The sequence below is a fragment of the Vanessa cardui genome, chromosome 4, assembly GCF_905220365.1.
Source record: "Vanessa cardui chromosome 4, ilVanCard2.1, whole genome shotgun sequence".
NCBI classification, from domain to species: Eukaryota; Metazoa; Arthropoda; class Insecta; order Lepidoptera; family Nymphalidae; genus Vanessa; species Vanessa cardui.
The window spans coordinates 9,924,583-9,945,656 of NC_061126.1; the positions used below are offsets into that span (position 1 = coordinate 9,924,583).

Genomic DNA, 21,074 nt, shown 5'->3' on the forward strand with positions numbered 1-21,074 from the left:
TTTCAAAAATACAAAGTATGTTTATTGATCTTATCATTATTATTCTACCGCCAAACAACAGTATTTGGTATTGTTGTGTTCCGGTTTGAGGGGTGAGTGAGGCAGTGTCACTACAGGCAGAAGGGACATATCTTAGTTCCCAAGATTGGTGGCGTATTGGCGATGTAAGGAATGGTTAATATTTCTAACGGCGCCATGGGTATGGGTAGTGTTGACCAATTACCATCAGGTGGCCCATATGCTCGTCCGCAAACATATAGCATAAAAAACTAATTTAAAATAAGTGTGATAGCTTCAAAGTAGGTATTCTTTAACTTTGTAAAGTGGAATTAAACATGAGAAACAGCAGTTCCCAATTAGTCAACAAATATGGTCGTACTACAAGTAAATGTGTGAGCGGCGGAAGAAGGTACTTGCCAGGAGCGACCAGCGCTGTCTTCGCCTCATTACCGGGACACGAGTTACTAAGGTGAGTACTTTGAAAGTTGTCTTTTTGTATAAAAACTATACCCAATAACTTGTAAAGTGATATAAATATATGTGATTGGATTTTTTTAACAAAATTGGTATTAAAGTGTACGATGTCTATATATAGATTGATTGTTATCGAGTACTAGTTATATTTAAACGTAACCTGCCCTAGTTACCCACCACCCATTTACGTGACATCCCCAATTCTAGATTATCTAATACGACCTTGACACGCTTCTGTCTGACGTCATTTCTAGTTACTATTAGGGCGAGCCATCTATACTTGTTTATACTTAGTAGCGTGACGACTTTGAACTTTTAAAATATTTTATAATTATTGTAGTAAATTATACAAATTTAAACTACACTAGGTTTCTACATTTTGCTTCTATAACAAGAAGTATTTTTTGATCGGATACAAATTTACATTTTATCGTTGTCAATTATTAATTTGTTATTTTGTAGCAAAATTAATAAATTGTCAGAGACTGATATTTCTGGAATATTTAGCGACACGGGTTCAATATTTTTGTGCGATCGCGTCGCGGCAGCTAGCGCTTGACCACATGACATCTGACCCTTTATCGGCCACCGCCTTCCTATCGCGCACTTCACATCCCGGCGCTGCCCATCGTTCACATATTTTACAGTGGTAAGTTTTAAATTTTATGAAAAGCATACAGTATTTTTTTAAATCCAAGCGTAACGTCAGTTATCGGCAGTAACTTATAACGTGGTAAACAATCACTAATAAATAATGAAATATATTCTATTATATATTATAATTAGATAAAAAACAATAACTATTTTTGTTTTATGTTTCTTAACTTCTAAGCATACTTCTCCTAGACGCTAGTAATATCTTCAAATTTTAAAGTAGGAAGTATATATACTGCATCATGTTCACTATTAGTCATCATCTTTGTGATTATTAAGTTTATGAATTAATCCGAGCTTAGGAACGATCACGCTTTAGACTCTATAACGTACCATGCTATAATTGAATATAAATATGATTTCTTATTATTATGATTCTAAAGAAGAAACTTTATTTTTCATATGCAGATATTTTAAACATATTTTTTTTTAAAGTATGCGAGAACTGTGAAACAAGATGCTGTGGGTCTGGTGCGCGGCGTTGCTTACGTCAAGTGCACTAGGCTGCGAGCTGGTTCCAGGGGAGGGGGCTGGGCCGAAGTCTCCAGGAGATAACTTCTATCGACTTATCATCAACGGAGACGTGGAAAGATACGCACCTGACCAGAGATATGTTGGTAAGAAGTCAATGATAGCAATTATTATTAGACGATCATGATATGTATCTTTTCAATAAACAGCTGACAAAATAACAATAATGTCTTACGTCTTGTTATGCTTTTGTTTTATTATTACGGTCATAAATAAGAAATAAAATCGAACAATGCGGTGTTTATTATTCAATTGTATATAATATAATCACACACACTTATATATATACACTACAATTAATTACAAAGTTGTTAGATAGAATAGTTGTAAAACCTAGAACAATGCTCGTTTCAAGCTTTGTGGTAGTTTTATCCGAATGCAAGTCACGCATGTCCAGGTACAAAGGAATTCATAATAGAACGATCTCTACGCACATATCATCTCTATCGATAACTTGCAAATGTTGAGGAGGAATGATAATTTTATATTCTGCGGTCGTGACCTCAATGATACTACCCTAATTATTTACTTTTTCTTCACGATAATTGCTATCTTTATGTCCTTAATATAAATGTATACATTTTCTAAAATTACAAAGAGTACTTCGTACTTCGAACGCATGTGTTCAGAATAGTATGAAATATATATAATGAAAGCGCAAAGCTTTCTTTTTTTATTGTGCTCTGTCATCACCTTACAGGAATCCCGCAGTTGGATATTACGTACAGAATGTTACATATTAACTAAGATTAGATAAATATACGGGTTTATGGTAATGATTTACAATACTTAATTTTATGAGAAGTAGAAGTAGAATTCGATGCTTTTTTTAAAGAGTGGAAATAAATACTTATTACTAAAAAACATACTTCATTTTTTATCATTATTCTTAGTCCAAGTATTATTTGTGCCACATAAACCTACTATTGGAAGTGTTATAGAGTAGTATTAACCACATTAAAATTGATTTCCTACAATCTATCGTTTTGCTCCAATCGTTTTTATTTCAATTTATGCTACTTATTATACGTTTCTCGGCGCAAATCTCGATATCACAGGCCTTTCTAACATAAAATAATACGAGTTGCATTTATAACATTTATTTTATATGATAACAAAATAAGAGTTTACTATTCCAAACACTTTTTCCAAGTAATTACATTTAGATAGCTTATCTATATAATATATATTGAGATGAAATATAACCGTAAATAGATTGGCAATAACATTTCAATTTCATACATGTATATTTTTCGTCTTGAATACTTGTTACATATGAATTTCTTTCTGCAAACAACATAAATAGCTAGCGCCTAAGGCTACTTCATACATAATGTAATAATGTCGTAATTAACTAAAATCAAATAATTTTGTTCCAGTGACACTCGTTGGCTCTCGTACCCACGATGTAGTGCAACAGTTCACTAGATTCCAACTGACAATCGACCCGCTGGATCCAGCGGCGCCAAGGAGTCCCCACAAGCAAGGGCAGTTCCAGCTCTTCGCAGACACTCTCACTAAGTTCGACGAGGAATGTATTAACTCAGTGATAGAAGCTGACGACCTGCCCAAGACAGAGGTACAAGTCATGTGGAAAGCGCCACCGGCCGGTTCTGGATGCGTGATGCTAAAGTGAGTGATTTAATTTTCTAAATTTTCAAACTCAATCTCAGATTCTTTTATTCAACATAAAAGCATTACACTTACTTATTGGTGAAAATTAAACATTACCACCGGTTCGGAAAACGGAACACCCTGACCTGAGAAGAACCGGCGAAAGAAACTCAGCGAAGCGAATAGATTGATGTATGCAGTAACATAATATGTGCAGGGCGATGGTGTACGAGAACGCGAGTCGCTGGTACGCGGAAGATGGACAGCTCACGCGTCGCGTGTGTGAGGATACGTCGGTGTCCGCGCCCGACTGCTGCGCCTGCGACGACGCCAAGTACAGGGTGCGTGTTAGGAATTTGGGAATACCCCAAAAAATATGATACCACAGTGGGACATAGTTCGTCTTTAATTTTATATGTCATTCATTAAGCTCTTAATCGTCATCCTCCTGCCCTTATCCCAATTTCATTTGAGGTCGGCGCAGCATGTCTTCTCCTTCCATACTCCTCGGACGGACCTCATCTCACAAGTAACATTCTGTTACTCATATCTTTTTTCACATAATCCACCCATCGTTTCTTTGGTCATCCTCTACCTCTACATCCATCCACTTCCTTGCTCAAGGCCGTTCTTACAACATATAGCTCTTCACCGATTCAAAATTAGGAATACATCTTTACTTATTGAAAAATGGTATCGCTTTCTCAAGTAATATAAATAATAAACATTCATACTTTCTCATTTATAGTATAAGTGTTTTAATAAAATATGATTTCAATGTATTTTTTTCTTAAAGATGGTGTTCGAAGGACTCTGGAGTCCACAGACGCACCCTAAGGACTTCCCCGTGCAAGCGTTATGGCTAACCCATTTCTCTGACGTCATCGGAGCGACGCATCGCAAAAATTTTACTTTCTGGGGTGAAGGTGAAATCGCTACGGACGGATTTAGGTTTGTTAATATTATCTGCAAACCATTAAATTCATATAATATTATTTTACGATGTAAGATCCGTATTTTTTTATATCAAGCATATCATCTTATAATAATATTCATTAAAAACTCCGACTTTTAAATGTTTGTCTTAGTATTACGAATATTTCAAAAAATTGCAAACATTTACATATATTTTAATTATAACTACTTATAAGTGAAGGGACGGTGCGATTGTTTGATGATAATTAATCAGAGTTTTATTTTCATTTGTATTGTGTGTCGTTTGGACCAGGTCACTTGCTGAATGGGGTTCAGTGGGTTTGCTGGAGCGCGAGCTGCGGCAGCGCGGAGCCGTACTGCGTTCCGTGGTGAAGGCTGCGGGCCTGTGGCACCCGCGACTTAATCAGAACACCACCGCTTCTTTCACCGTTGATCGGAAGCGCAATTACCTCTCTCTCGCGTCCATGTTCGGTATGTACGCTACACTCCGTGAACAACCCGCTTAGATATCTATTAAGAACTGTTTATTTGTAAGAAACTGATTTTAGCTCACATTTTTAATAACAGTAAGGATAATGCTATATATATGCAGAGAAAGTTCACTTCGAAGTCGATATTTTCATATATTATCAAATGTGTCATATTTTGGAATTACATGAATTAATGCAGTTTTTTCATAATAATATAATTATTTAGGACCATCTCCGGACTGGGTGGTCGGTGTGAGTGGACTAGACCTGTGCAACAAGGACTGTACATGGGTAGAATCGAAGGTCATCGATCTTTTCCCCTATGATGCCGGTACTGATAATGGCATTTCATACATGGTAAGAATATCACTGGGTAGACGAATATACTTTCGAACATAACAATATTTTTTTAATATGAGAATTTAATTTCAATTATGAAACGTAAAATCGTATATATTATTTATTATTAATACTTCCCTTCATAGGATCTACACATGAATATGAATGATTTAGACTTTTACCACAGATTACAGATACAAAGGGCATTACATATGCATTTTGTATCTGTATTACGCGTCATATTATAGTGAAGCAACAAGAATACCTAAAAACACCAAAGCACATGCACAGACACGATAATGTCTTTAGAAATAAATAATTTAGTAACACCAAGAAACAGTAATTAAAGTGATTTCAATTTTGCAATTACATTAATGCAAATTTCTTTAACAGTCACCAAATTCTGAAACCGTTCCTCGTGAAAAGATGTACCGCATTACGACCATGTACCCCGAAGACCCTCGTGCCCCATTCTACAATCCGAATAAGAAAGAGATCAATCCAATGGCAAGACTATATCTGACTAGAGAAAAGCTGATCTCCAGGTCGTGTGATGAAGAGACGCTGCAGAGTTTAGTGATTGAAGAGACTGAAAATACCGAATCAACTAACAGACGTGAGTGACACAGAACAAGTAAAATTAAGAGCGTTTAAGTTTGTTTTCGAATAAAGTATTTGAAAATACACAAGTGCTGTATGTACAAATAAATACAGTTTATTATATCCTTTATCGCTATTTACTTCAGTTGAATTTAATTATAATTTGCCTACTTTTGTAATGATTTTCGTGTGTGTGGTCGCAGCGGAGTGTGCGGTGACGGAATGGGATTCTTGGTCGGCGTGTTCAGTGACTTGCGGTAAGGGATTGCGCATGCGCACGCGGCAGTACCGTATGCCGGAAAAGGCCCGTATGTTTGCGTGCGACCGGCAGCTCGTCTCCAAGGAAATGTGCGTTGCGGACGTACCGGAGTGCGAGTAAGTGGTGTCATTCAATGTACATTAATAGTTTTTCTTATTATTATTAATCTAGGATTCACTTTAAGAGATTACCTTTCTATGTAAACAATCAAAGTTATTTCTCGGTTAAATAATTTAACCCAATGTTTCGATTTTAGATAGCATCGTTTTCTAATACAAGTTTCATTCAAACTAAACAAAACGTCTTGATTTTCCTAATAGAGGCGATGATGCAAACGAAGCTGAGCCAGACGATCTAGACGTAGCACCAGTCGAGGCTGGTGGAATCTGTGAGACATCAGAGTGGGGTGTATGGAGCGAGTGCTCAGTTACGTGCGGCGTCGGTATCAGTACCAGGAGACGGTACTTCCTTAACCAGATGGGCAACAAGAAATGTCCATTAGTGGCACTAGGTAGGTCCATTGTTAAAACAAAAAACAAAATAATGATGGTGTTTGAAGTTAAAATTTCATGACCTCGCAATTCCACAGAGGATAATCGTAAATGCATGGAGCCACAATGCACGGAGGCGGATTTGGAAACAGATGTCTCAGATCCAACATGTCCCACAAGCGAATGGGCGGCGTGGTCACCGTGCTCAGCGTCGTGTGGGCGCGGAGTGCGCTTCCGCACGCGTCTGTTACTGGTGCCGGCAGAGCGCCAGCAGCACTGTTCCACGCGCGTCGAGCTGCTGCAGCAACGCCCATGTGTGGAGCGAGAGGACTGCACCATTGACATGATGACAGCCAAACGTGAGAACCAAATTGTATTATTTTTAATTCAAGTAGAATCTAGAAAGAACATTGAAAGGATAAAGCTATCTCAGCCACTTATCCACTGATCCTCGAGTTAAATCTCATTTAAATATTAAACAAATCTATTTGTATGATTACTACTCATACCCATTACTTCTTAATATTACTTAAATAATATTTTTAAATGGAATTGCTGGCACTATCTGATCATGGTAACCATTAAAAAGAAACGTTTTTTGGAATCGTAAAGAAACAATGTAACAAAACTAAACAACTAGGTAATCAGAACAAATGGTAGTACAGCTGTAATAGTACCATTCTCGCTTATATAGGCATCTGTATGGAGTCTCCAGAGCAAGGTCCTTGCCGCGGGCTTTACCAGCGCTGGGCGTTCGTTGCGCAAAAGGGCATGTGCGTGCCCTTCTATTACGGTGGCTGCCGCGGGAACAGGAACAACTTCATTTCGCAGCAGGACTGCCTCGATACTTGCAGCGTGATACTTGGTAAGTACTTTAAAATGTACTAGAGACCCGCTCCGGCTTCGAACGGGAACAATACTAATTCTAATTATATTACAGAATTTTTTTATTTACGACATCACAATTGTCAGTGTTTCTTTACTATATTGTCCACGTATTGTACACAAAACCGTTCCTCTCGAATCACTCTATCTATTAAAAAACCGCATCATAATATGTTGCGTAGTTTTAAAGATTTAATGATACAAAAGGACATAGGGGCAGAGAAAGCGACTTTGTTTTACACTATGTGATGTGTATCATATGCGAAATCTCAGAAATTTTCAGTAGCAATTGTAATTCGTTTTGGAACACTCTGATTATATATATGAACGACATGGTGTTAGATATTTTTATATTTTAAGAGGATGATTGGTGGTTACTAAGGCTGATTGTAGTCACGCTATCGGTCAGAAAGGTGAAGACGCTTTGTTCTGTCACTCATTCGCGTTCTCTGTTAGTGTTTGTTTATCACAACCACTTACGATTTATGAGTGTGTGTTAAATATTAAATGCGATAGATTATATACAGGTATGTTGCTATGCTAAATGCTGGCATACCTTATGCACCGCACTTTTTTTATACTCTCAAGCCATAATACTAGTTAGAGAAGAAAATATTATCAAGAGCGTGGCGCTGAATCAGGCGAGATAAATTATTTGCGTGTTGAGTCAAACATTCAATCGTAGCCAGTTCATTTTCAAGAAATTACAAGAAATTACTTAAATAAATTAAGGCCTATAAGGCATCGTTCTACTGTATAAAAAAATACGGCCCGGCCGTCACGGGGCGCCCGGTGGACTTGATCATCAACATTGATCTATCGTTTATGAAAGAAATTATTATTAAAGAAATAAATACCGATTAAAATAATTATAAATACCTTATTTTTAATAAAATAACAATATTTTGTAGTTATTTATAGATATGAACTACATATTATGTATAGTATTCGTTCCAACCACCGCTGGTAGTGGCCATTGCCAGTTTCGAGAAGATATCTTACCCCAAAAACCGCGCTAATATTTTGCTTAAAAAATCTATGAACTGGTACAAAAAATTGCAAATCTTGCAATTTCCGATTCCGACATCAAGTCTAATCAAGGAAATGCAAGCGACATGAGATGACTCAATAACGCAAAAATCCAATAGTACTGGCAGGTAATGTCATATGTAAAGTAGTGTATTTTATAAAGAACGGCGCCAATGACGAGAGAAACAAGTGCACTTCAACTTAACTCACTAAACACAAGAGGTGATCGTTACCATACATTCACGACACGATGTACTACTGAAGTGAAAACATGCTACGTATAGAGGATTTATATTTACTTTATACTTTATTGTACACCACACAGAAAAAATAAATAAATACAATATGGATCCATCATAAATATAAGAGCCATACAATATTGGCGACCTTTTCGCTATATAGCTATCACTTCCAATCAACTGTGTAGGTAAGGGTAGCTCATAGAATATGAGATGGGTAATGTAATAAATAAATATAAATATAGAATACACAGATTATATATCAACAAATAAATTATATTATCAATAAGTATAAAATACATACATTTATTTATGTGACAAAGTATATTATTAATATAAATATATTTTTCAGTGAGTATATTTCCTCAATGCTCTAAACAATCTTTAGAAATTACAACTACTGGTACCCACCTATTTGTGTGTTCTTATGCTATTCATTTTTTTGTACATTTTAGTTCGAATTTGCAATGTAACATTCTACTATAAGACACAAAAATACATTGTAACACATCGGACATCAAACGTGCAGAAAAATCAGTTTTATGGTAAAGAGATGACACCCATTTACATTTACCAGTAAAGGTTTTATAGCATTGTTTTGAATGTTCATTTAAAAGGAACGGTAAAGCTATTAATACGTGAAAAGTATCGTCCTTTACATCGGAAACTTCTTTGTTGTGCCTGAGTGTACTTCCCTACCGATTAGGTATTATGCTATTGAACATAGTGTGCCGCAGAGCGTGCTACATTGTTTATTCGTTATTATTGACGAGCCCTATGACCTTGTGACGAGGCTGGGCGGGGAGTTGTGCTTGTGTTTCGTAATATAGTAATTTGCGGTCACAAAGAGATTATTAAGATGTTTAGCGGAAAATTAGAATATTTTAAAGGACTACATATATTTTATTAATAAATGATATATTATTTTTATTCGCAAGATGTAGTGCATTGGGGATTTAAGGATATCGATTTTTAAATGGTTTTGAGCTGTTGTATGGACAAATCTGTAAAGAAGACAATTTAAAAGTCTGTTTTCCTATATTTTAATAGCTTATTGATAATTGAAACATTAAGCTGAGAGAAAAGAGAAATATTGAAAATGACTTGTCGTATTCGTTTGACTTGTTGTTGTGTATCGTAAATGACGTAATAACCCAAAAATATGTCATAAAATGAATTCTACGTAGGTAAATGTTAGTCGATATTTTAAAAGGCTGAAGTTTATTATGTAGTCAACAATACTATGAGCCACTGGTGTCCTTTGGGAATTCGTAAATCTTTATACGGTTCCGCTTGGTTGTATCGTGCAAATAGCTGTCATTGTCTTCGCGTAATAGTAGCTTTATAATGGTTGTTTATTTTATTGTGATTTGATTGAGCATTACTTTTGAATTTGGAATCGGATATAATAAATTTAATAAGTTTACGTTAACATAACAGGACTGGGACGTAAAAATATAATTATTTAAAGGGGAATTGCTTTCTACGAAGGCTTTTATTAGGTAATAACTTTTTAACTAGTTGGGTTAACAAGGTACTATAATGCAATGACACAGCATATCAAACATGATAAGAAAATGTTGAGGTTTAGGACAAAAGGATTACGTGTTTTTCGGTGTAGACATAGTAGTGTATGAGTAATCCAACAACAAAAGTTGTTATTAATTAATATCAATTAAATAAATCAAGTCTATATAGTTCGAAGATTTTGATTAATTTAATATAAACTTAGTAAGTTATTTCTCTAGTCACGATATTTTTAAATAATGTATATTTAAAATGAGTACAGCGGATCTGGTCTTTGCTTAGAAAAAAAATTACAGTTTTACACACTTTTTTATAATATTATTACTTATAGATATTCGTGTATTGTATACACGGTCTGTGCATGTCTAACATTTCGGCAATCTTTTTGTAAACATGCAAACGGTGTATATGTTTACAGAATTCATACATGAAAACGATATAATAATTCTTGCCTTTGATGTAGTTCAATAAAAATTTACTGTGTATTCTTGAGACTCGTACTTGAGACTTGTATTATTGCATGAAAGTATATCTACTCGCCTACTTACTCCCAACTTTGTAGTTATGAGTTGTTAGGTAACTTCATCTTTAAAATCTTATATCAGGGATGCGTATGATTTTGGTATAATAAAATATTTAGTTGGTTTAGCTATTTATAGTAACAATCCAGTAGTATTCAATCGTGTATATAATAAATTAGACAGCAAAAAAAAAGACCCGCTGAGTTTCTTTCGCCGGTTGTTCTCAGGTCAGGGTGTTTTCTTTTCCGAACCGGTGGTACTGTTTCATTTGACCATCAATAGGCAAGTGTAATGCTTCTATATTGAATCAAGTAGATTGAGTTTGATTTCTAGAACTTAGTTACGTAACACATATTAGTAGAAGCGTGAAATTATGAAATTAGTAATGTTACTGGCTCGAAAACCACAGTGACGATGTTCGAACGGAGTTGGCGCCACGCCTGATCTTTCTCCGGTTCTTCGTTTCCGGTTGTCATTCCATCGGTGATATGACTATAAGATCTCAATGTACAGTATAATAAATAAATGTATTCTTCGTAAATACATTATTAAATTCAGTCGGGACATTAATGTTAAATTATGTAAGGTAACCTAATATATTGTAATCTCACTTTTGAAAATTCTCTTACTGTGAATAAAAAGTTTAACTTTATATTGTTACCTAATTGTACATAATTTTATTGTATTGATTTATGTGTAGCGTCCTTGTTGAATAGAGAAAACATAATACATATAAATAGGTAAAGCTTAATTTTTCATAATAGCACTACATGTTTATTACAAAATGAGTTAAAATTAAAACAATAAAAATATTCTTTAGTAATAGACGAAGTAGTGCTTGTAAATAGTTTTTATTCGCAGACATAAATCAAAATATTTAAGTCACCGTCAGACATAACAACACAATGTTAACAAAAAAAAATACCATATCTTTAACTCAATCAATGAATCAATCTTCCGCCTTAGTTTCTTAATTCCATCATGATACTAAGCAGACGTTTTCGACTAATAGATTTCATTGAATATACCTATTCAATATTTAATTTACTTTTCCCCGATAAGTGAAATTACAATCTTACTTTATTTGAAAGCTAATTTCCAAGAAAAATCTATTGAAAACGAAGTATTAAAAAGTGTATTAAGAAATTTCCCTGCAGTCACCTCTAAAACAAGCACAGAATAAATAGATTTGTGAGTAAACGATACTACGAGTTACTCACATTCAGATTTTAGAACTATTTCAAGATCTACGAACAAGTATTTTAGAAAGATTGTTTGCCTTTCTTAGCTTCTTTGTGTTTTTAAAATGTTTCCTTTGAATTATTTCCTCTTAGGTCAACAAATACAAATGTAATGACATTTACATGATAATAATGTTTATGTTTTCTTGTTTAATCAGGTGGAGCAGTTGGACAAGCCGCAGTGCCTCCCGCTGGCCAGTCAGCAGCCGCCGGCACTCCCATCATCCCTGGTCTCAGTGTCAACTCCATCATTCCTGGAGCGCCAACTATCACTGGTAACGAAACTCAGATCCACCTTTTATATTCATGCATCATATATCTCTACTCTTAGCATATATGTACATGCGTATATAAAACTTAACAAGAACATAAGGACAGTAATTGTAGAAATAAAACTTTGGAGCCTCTCATTCATCACTCATTTCAAATCTTAAATTATAATTCTGTATTAACAAATGAAGTTTACATATAAAATTAATAATAATAATCTTATACGTGTCTTTGTGGTTATTCCATTAATATTTTTTGGCTGTCAATATATCGTATTATAACTCATTCATATCGCTCGCAGGCTCTTCGCAATCAGCTGACTGTCAGCTGAGTGATTGGAGCGGCTGGACCCGCTGCAGCGTCACCTGTGGTATCGGTTACCAGGAGCGCTCGAGGACGATACTGGTGAGATTATTACCGCATATAATGAGAAAATAAATGCAATGGTCGTATCGCATGTCTGTAATCTCGCTAGCGGTTTAAAGTAGTGAACATTAGGTGCGAAAGGGAACGCAGATCATTTCTTATGTAATTATATTGAATCATACTGAAACACATGTTGTATGTGTGTTAATGTTATCCAATTTCCACTACACGTCCACACTTAGTATTCTAGACTTTACCGGGATTTTTTATCGGTAATCTGTATTACTATTATAAATGTGAAAGGAACGCTCTTTTTGATGAAATTTGGTATGAAGCAAACTTGAACTCCGAGAAAGAACATAGGCTACTTTTTCCTAACACATGACAACCAACTCCCTAAATCGCGAACGAAGCCGCGGGCGGCTACTAGTGTTAATATAATATTAGTAAATTTGATGAAATAAGAGATAACGAGCTATTCTCTGATTGAAAGAGCAATGGAACGCATTATAGTTTGTATAAATTTCATCTTCATCGTCACTTTTATCATAATTTTTTGCACAGTTACGCACTGCGCGCACTGTTAACTTTGTTCACGGTGACTGTTTCGTCACTCTTGTCGAGTCTATGTATGGAGGTGCTGCGGGCATTACGACGTGACATTTGTGTCTACATCTGTACATATTCACGGACTTGACAAGAGTGACGAAACAGTCACCGTGACAAAAGTTACCAGTGCGCGCTAGTTCTTAATGTTTTGCTGTCGTACCAAGTATATATATGTAACAAACGTTGAAGCGTAATGCGTTTGTACGTGCGTAGGTTAGTCTATAAAACAAGAAGCAAGTGGCCCTTGACTGAGACATTACATTCCACATAGCCTATAAAACTATATTTACCACTAGTAACCAAAAAAATTTAAATTTAGAATTCCTTGCGAATAACGAGATCCAATGAACTTTCATTGGATCTCGTTATTTATTTTTGCACATAATTTTACTTTATATATTTTTAACCCTGAATCATTGCTAAATTAGACTTATTTTGCTTTTATCCAACCTCAACGGCCCCGATATTACTCGATTTTTCCGATATTTGCTTTTAAGTTTTTTTTTTAATATAGTTGCTTGCGCTATATTTGTAAATAGTAAGTAAAACGAAAGTAGTCTCTAAATATAGGCGATTATGAAGTTTCATAGAGCAATGCCCTCTACAATACTAACGATGAGGGATAGCGGAAATACATCATAACTCAGACCCACTTTGGGACATGTTTGATGTAATTTAGCAAATCATTCAATCTAATGACTAAGTAAAATAAATGCAATATGTAAGATATATTTTTTTTAAATCGGACATTTTTAATTATTCTTATGTCCGATTTTTCTTTTAAAAAAATAAATATCCTTTTCTTGAAAATTTGTACAAAATTGCTACGGACGTCACGCGTAAAATGGTAACACGGAACGTTAGTAATAGTAGTGACATTAACTTGTTAGTGTTTCTATTTGTGTGGCCTTTGCGATTTTTGGAAGTTGTCATAATACCATGGCCAAGCCTGACGTCGTGACGATGGGGCGATAATTACAATTGCTTGTCATTCAGCAAACACTTAAGAATAATACCAATTTTAACTGTCTAATTGCTTCTTTCTGTGTTAATGTTGTGGTTGAATTATGTTTACTTTAAATTTATTTGAAAGTCAAAAACTGATTTTCATAAGCATATTTAGGTTATTTAATTCGTTACATTTTATACGAGCTGTGCCCGCGACCCTGCAGGCGTTTGAATTTAGCAAAAAAATATATTATTGTAGCCACTGAAAGTCTCGTTAAAATCGGTCCAGCCGTTTCAGAGATTACCCGGACCAAACAGACGGACGGACGAAAAATGTTATTTCGGTATAAATCCGTGTATATACATATATACGCATTGAGTAAAAAGGGCTATTTTAATATTACAAACAGACATTATACACATAATAAAATTGGATTTTATTATATGTATAGATGTGTTCTATGGACAAAAGCAGATTTTCAGAAGTATGAGTGAGGTTATAACAATTTATTGTATTTAATGTATGTTCTATTTTTACGTTAGCGTATTTTTACTGTGATAGTAAAATAAGTACATCAAATCAATACTGTATAATACCATTTAATGCAGTGCTTTGCCAAGGTTATATGAATTGAGATTTATTTACGCGTGTATTGTAATTTCGGCTTATTACCTTCGATCATCAAAATCATTTGTGAATCTCGGCAGCTTGAATACATTTATGTATATTTTATGATCTCGATGAGATCAGATATTTAATGGCCAAACTCGTTTTTTTTTTTAATTTACATGTTTTGAATTTAGCGCCAACCTGCCATATTCATAGTAGGGGACGATATGGTTGTAGATAATATGTTTTTTTTGTTTTGTATACTCCAGTCCAAGAAGGAATAAAGATCAATAAACATTACATTTACATATTCCTATTGATTCGTTAATAGCTCAGCTGTTGTGTACTCTACTAACAGCTCTTGATTCATACATCTTAATTAAAACTACATTACTATTCCAATCAACTACGTGTGTCCTCAATAACTTTACAAATTCCGATAACAGTTTTGTCGACGTTCAAAATGCCATTATTTTGCAAATCCATACATTATGAATAGTATAGAATTTTCAGGCCAATAATGTCGTATCAATCCGTTGTGAAATGTTGTTTATTTGGCTATTGCCTTCTTGTGGAATAGATTGATATAATATACAACCAAATCTACTGAATAATTATTTGAAGTATATTTGAACCCTTATACAACTTTAAAATCAATTTACAAGTATTACAAGATAACGCTGTAAGATTTATGACGATCTTACTACTATTAAATATTTATTTGTTACAAATATATATATTTAGATAGATGTTAAAAATGTACTACATTTATATAATGTATTTTTATTTAAAGTCTCAGCCTGGTCCGGGCGGCGCGCCCTGTCCTACTCGCCTCACACGAAGACGCCGCTGTTCACGCGTGTGTTAGCGTCGTGGACAACGAAAACTGCAGCAGACTTCTGACCACTCATTAGAATCACAGTAAGTAACCTGTATATGTCTTACTATGGAACAAAGTGAACAGTAATTTGATAACGTTACAATATATTCCGCTCAGCTCTGTAATCTATATAAATATTGTATATGTGAAAGTAGCTCTGTCGCTCTTTCACGACTAAACCAATGTACCGAATATGATGAAATTTGTTGTGAAGCAAACTTGAATTCCAAGAAAAGACAAAGGCAATTTTTTTGCTTAATATAATATGATAACCTACCGCTGAAACGCTAGCGAAACTATCAACTAGCATTTATATAGTAATGATTTTTCATTGTTTTCCACGTTGCTCCAATACAGATTGGTTGATACATATGTGTTTTCTCACGGTGTATTCCTTTAACGCCGATCAGGAGCGTATGATTTATTTATACTCTGATAACTCAATTTTAATTTATCTTCTGATATTTCCCTTATTAACACTGACGAACCTTTTAAAAGGTGCCATTGGTTATAGGCAAGATGCTGATCTTAAAATACTCTAATTTGTTTTCAGCTAGCAAGTATATTCAGATAACGTTATCGACGAGTGGCTTCTACTTAATACTCATTTGTTTATATTTTTAAGAAATACATAATATATTTTAGCAGGAAACTTGTTTTATTGCTGATCTTTCAATGAATCCCAAGAAATAATACGTGTATACAAATATAATATTTAGCGAGTAGGTACTTAGATTTCGTTTAGTAAACACGTCTGAAAATAAAAGCGTAGTTGGAACAACATAGCAGTCATTATTGTTACGTTCCTCCAAATACGTTTATATGTGTTTGAAGTTTATAATTCTGTACTGTATCGAATAGGTAAACGTTTTCTCTTAAAGAGAAGTGTTAGAGATTGTTCTAACATGTGGCTCCAGTGCGGTTTTATGACACATGCTTTTTTGCTTCCGATGTTTTACTCCTCCGAACATAAATAACATCAATAACAAATTTATGAAGAACCAGAGTTGTGGTCTAAATAAAATCATTCGATGTTCGGGTAAAATTTATATTTTAATTTGACCATCTCGATACTACAAAATATTTGTGCCAAAACTTATTTTTTATGAACACTATTTAAATAGTTTAGTAAAAGAAAAATACGGGTACAACATAGCCTTATTAGAACTAAGGAAGATTGAGGGCGCATCGGTATTTACACTGGCTTACCCTTTAGATTAAACACAATAACATTTATATAGCTATTATTTGGCGTTAGAATATGTGATGATTCGACCAAGTAACGAAGCGGTACATCCAAGCGATAAGAAAGATATCTGTAATACCTGTTACTAGACAGACACATCAATAGACAGTCAGTCTAAAGGAAATCATTATTTTTTTAAAACGGTTTTCGTACATGTGTTGAATACTCAGCATATTTGTGGACGGGATAAGTCATACATAAAACACTCAGATACTTATTTATTAATTGCCTTGAAAAGAGAGAAATAATGGAAACAAAATTGACTAAAATGGCATATGTATATCATTACAATCTATCAAATATATCCAGTGTACATATGTGTTCGTTAAAATTTGTGTCTATATTAGCATGTTTAATACCTTAAACGTGTCTGAAACATAGGCTTATAAATTGGATTTATTAAATTACTTCCGACTACTTAATGTGAGTGGGACAATAATATCGAAGTTATTGAAGATTGGTTAGTGTAAGTGTGCACCCAGCCAAGGATAAAAAATTTCATAATATCTCATGTGCCAGTAATTTTACGTTAGGTACTCTGTACGACGTCGCATTGCTTTTTGAACAGACAAAGGTTTTTTGTTTTGTTTTTTTAATATTCAGAATGTTGCCAGAACTGAATGTTGGAATTAAATGTAGTCATAACGAAAAATATAACATAACTCTTTAGTGAGTGGAGTGCTCATGACATTGTTATATCATATAAAGTACAAAATCATAATAGAAAAACAAAATTGTAGAAATTTCGTTCAAAAACGTTAAAATACATTTTATTTTATAAAACCTAACCCACCTATTTTTTATTTAAGACGCTTTTATAAGTTTTAGACGCTGCAATATATTTAAATAATTATTATTAGATCTCAATTGAATTATTAGAAAAACCAGCGTTTGAAATTTGTTTCTAATAATTATGATAATAATCGATTAAACATTTTATCGTTTCCTAGACCATAAAATCTAGACAACTTCCTGTAATTTCAACAACAGCGAATGGCATTGAACAACAATTGATCTCGTAACTAATCCTTGGCATTCACTAACAATCCGAACAAACTTTACGATTAGTGATGTTCTCATAAAATAAATTGTTATTTTACTTTTAATAATGTTGCGATTTTTACGCTCTAGTAGTGGTTTTCTATTAAGATTATTTTGTGTGATTTTCACAATATTTAATGTAAGGAACCGTAGTAACATATTATAGTAAGCTGGTGTTTATAAAAATATTTAGTATAATTTATACTCATAGTTTTTTTATTCTTAAACTTTAAAATAACGCATATAAAAATCTACGTTTTAATTAAGATCTTCTATAACATAATTATTATTAACAATATGATCTTTCTATAACATTTTACAAGTTTGAATAGAATTACATAGTACATTGAAAAATTGTAAGGACACAATATTTTTCTAGCGGATTTATTCTTGGTTATATATTAAAAAAATCTTAATAAAGTAGAATTAATAAAAGTAAACGTCATGGTCTTGGATAAAGTAACGATAGTTGTTAATTTTAATAGGAAATAAACTGTTTTGCGATTGTTTAAAATGTAAGGTCGAAGAGCAAAAACATTTGAACGAAAGGATAAATATTTCAGAAAGAAGGCTGCCACTCTCCTATTTAATGAATCATCGGAGATTTATATCATAATGTTGATTCTTTTCTTATAATATAAATGATCGTTTTTAAAAAAAAAAAAACACACTTACTATGCAATAACAACAACAGCCTGTAAATTTCTTAGTGATGGGCCTTTGATGAGAAGATTTGGAACACAAAATTCCACCACAATTTGACACATGCAGCTTTTCTCATAACGTGTCTTTCACCGCCGAGAATGAAATGAATTGTAAACACAAATGAAGCATATGAATATTCAGTGGTGCTTGAATGGGTTTTAACTCGTATTCATCGGTTAAGATGCCCGCATTCTAACCACTGGGTCATTTCGCCTCGACGATCTCACTTACTATAATGCTGAATTATTATGTGATGCTTTAAAATCGATCTGAGATAACCTCGTGGAGAGAACATGTTATCTTCAAATCCAAGAAAGGTCATTGAGTTTTCACGTGTTCGATTTATAATCACAAGTCACGGCACGTTCGACGATAAAGGAAACCATTGTGAGGAAATCTGCGTGTCTGTGTGGAATAAAATTCTGCCACACACTAGACTAGAATTGCAGAACTCAAGGAGTGGGACAATTTGTTTCACTAAACCGATGATGAGTCTCGTTCACATCTGTTCACCTGCATAAGTAAAATGTATGTAGGATAGGCAGATTAAATATTTGTATTTTATGTATATATAAAATACCCTTGCTGTAACTAATTGATTTGGTCCATAGCACTATAAAGATGGTATACACTAGGTGTTTGCTATATTAGAGCTAAAGCTTGAAGTAAGATTTTTTAAATACACCTGTCAACTTTTGAATAGTTCATTTATTTCATTGAGTAACCACTGAGTTTTGGGTAACCATTGTGTATAGGAAAATAAAAAGCGAAAAAATTGTGTGAAAAAGATTCGAATAACTTTAAGTATTTATATTTTATAATAACATTATTAAAGAAACTATCACCATATGTTCTACACGTCAAAAATGCCAACGATTTTTAGTAGACAAGTAACAAAATTTTTAATTTTACGACTTCCTTACACGCGTAATAAAATAAAGAAATACATTAAGGACGCGGGAATTTTCCGCATCTTCATTAAAGATTTTTTCCTTTGAGTATCTTTTACACGTCGAGTCATTTCCGGTCGTGGATTCATCCTATAATAAAATTGATTCAAGAATTCGTCACACTCCAAACTCACTCCATAAAATGATCGTTAAATGTATCACACACACACAATATACTTCACCATTTTATCATAAGAATTATATAATAATAACATCAAAAGTATAACACCTCGCCTTATTGCCTCAACTGGTGACAGGAGGGCTAGTTCTTTTTGCCCAGATGATCGGAATTGCGATTCAACAGAGAAATGCTGCTAGCATTCTTGCCACCATTCCACGCGGTCAAGATAGTAACTAGTTTTAGTTCATATTTGTATATATGTAAGCACTTAGTGTTGTTAGATTTTAGAAAATTATATATGATACTATAATATCGTTATTAAAGGATATCGCATGAAAATAAAGAGATAGCATCACCGTAAGAAAGTTCGAGATTACAATAGTTACGAAGTTAAAAATGGCGGAATTTGTATGAAATATTGCAAATATTAATGAAGAAGAAAAAAATTATGTCGACAAATAGATATGTTGAACAAAGTTGCGTATAGTAATGATATAATTCTAATAGGTTGGGGAAAAAGTTTCTTCGTATTTTATATGAAAATTCAAAAAGTTTTTTTTATAGTTTATTTACATTTGACTAAAGTATGTAGGTGCCATTTTGTTCCATAACTTTTTGCCATCTTGTTGGTAGTGACATGATCCCATTGCTGTAAAAATTTTGGGGCTTCTGATCGAAAAACTGCGACAAGTGGTTTTGGCAGTCCTCTCGTGATGTTAACCTGACACTGCCTAAGGAATTTTGCAGAGACCGAAACAGATGAAAATCTGAAGGTGCAAGGTCAGGACTATACGGCGGATGCATTAATACCTCCCAGCCAAACTCTCGTAATTTTTGTTGAGTGGCTAAAGATGTGTGAGGTCTAGCGTTGTCATGGTGAAAAACCACACCCCTTCTGTTGATCAATTCTAGCCGCTTTCTCTCAATTTCTTGCTTCAATCTCATCAATTGTTCGCAATACAGTTCTGAATCGATGGTCCTACCGGGCGGTAACAGCTCATAATGAATGATGCCCTTCCAATCCCACCATACACACAGCATTACCTTGTTGCAAGTTAATCCGGGTTTTGCCACAGTCTGTGAAGCTTGACCGGCCTTTGACCACGATCTTTTTCGCACGTTCTTGTCGTATGTGATCCACTTTTAATCAGCAGTTATCAGCTTCTTTAAAAATGGTTCGGTTTCATTACGTCGTAATAAAGAATCACAAATGAGTACACGGTTCATTAGGTTTCTTTCAGTGAGTTCATGAGGCACCCATATATCGAGCTTTATTGTGTACCCAGCTTTATTCAAATGAGTCAAAACCGTTTTGTGGTCAATTGCCAGTTCTTCAGCTACATCGTAACTACTAATATGCCGATCTTGCTCCACTTTTTCAAAAATGGCATTAATTTTGTCCGTAACAGGGCGACCAGAGCGAGATGCATCTTTGATATCAAAATTTCCGTCTTGAAAACGCTTAAACCAAACTTGCGCTACTCTCACAGATACTGCATTAGGTCCATAAACATCACA

At 34.2% G+C, this 21,074-nt stretch overlaps 2 protein-coding genes across 2 annotated transcripts in view; one reads left to right on the plus strand and one right to left on the minus strand.

Moving 5' to 3' along the window:
* LOC124544114 (phosphatidylcholine:ceramide cholinephosphotransferase 2-like) overlaps positions 1-21,074 on the minus strand; it is a 91,224-nt gene that overhangs the window by 37,598 nt on the left and 32,552 nt on the right. The window lies entirely within an intron of this gene.
* Positions 969-16,145, plus strand: LOC124544113 (spondin-1). Its single transcript, XM_047122555.1, has 16 exons — positions 969-1,123; positions 1,564-1,745; positions 3,039-3,291; positions 3,491-3,614; positions 4,070-4,224; positions 4,502-4,680; positions 4,906-5,036; positions 5,412-5,634; positions 5,822-5,993; positions 6,198-6,388; positions 6,467-6,727; positions 7,063-7,233; positions 11,969-12,085; positions 12,382-12,485; positions 15,407-15,534; positions 16,047-16,145. Exons 2-15 carry the CDS (start codon positions 1,586-1,588, stop codon positions 15,479-15,481), a joined length of 2,316 nt encoding a protein of 771 aa, XP_046978511.1. The 5' UTR covers positions 969-1,123; positions 1,564-1,585; the 3' UTR covers positions 15,482-15,534; positions 16,047-16,145.

Coding starts and splice junctions, on each gene's coding strand:
- LOC124544113 (XM_047122555.1), top strand. CDS start 1,586: ATGCTGTGGGTCTGGTGCGCGGCGTTGCTTACGTCAAGTGCACTAGGC. Junction 5,037..5,411: donor ATAATGGCATTTCATACATG/GTAAGAATATCA, acceptor TTTCTTTAACAG/TCACCAAATTCTGAAACCGT. Junction 12,086..12,381: donor TGGAGCGCCAACTATCACTG/GTAACGAAACTC, acceptor TATCGCTCGCAG/GCTCTTCGCAATCAGCTGAC.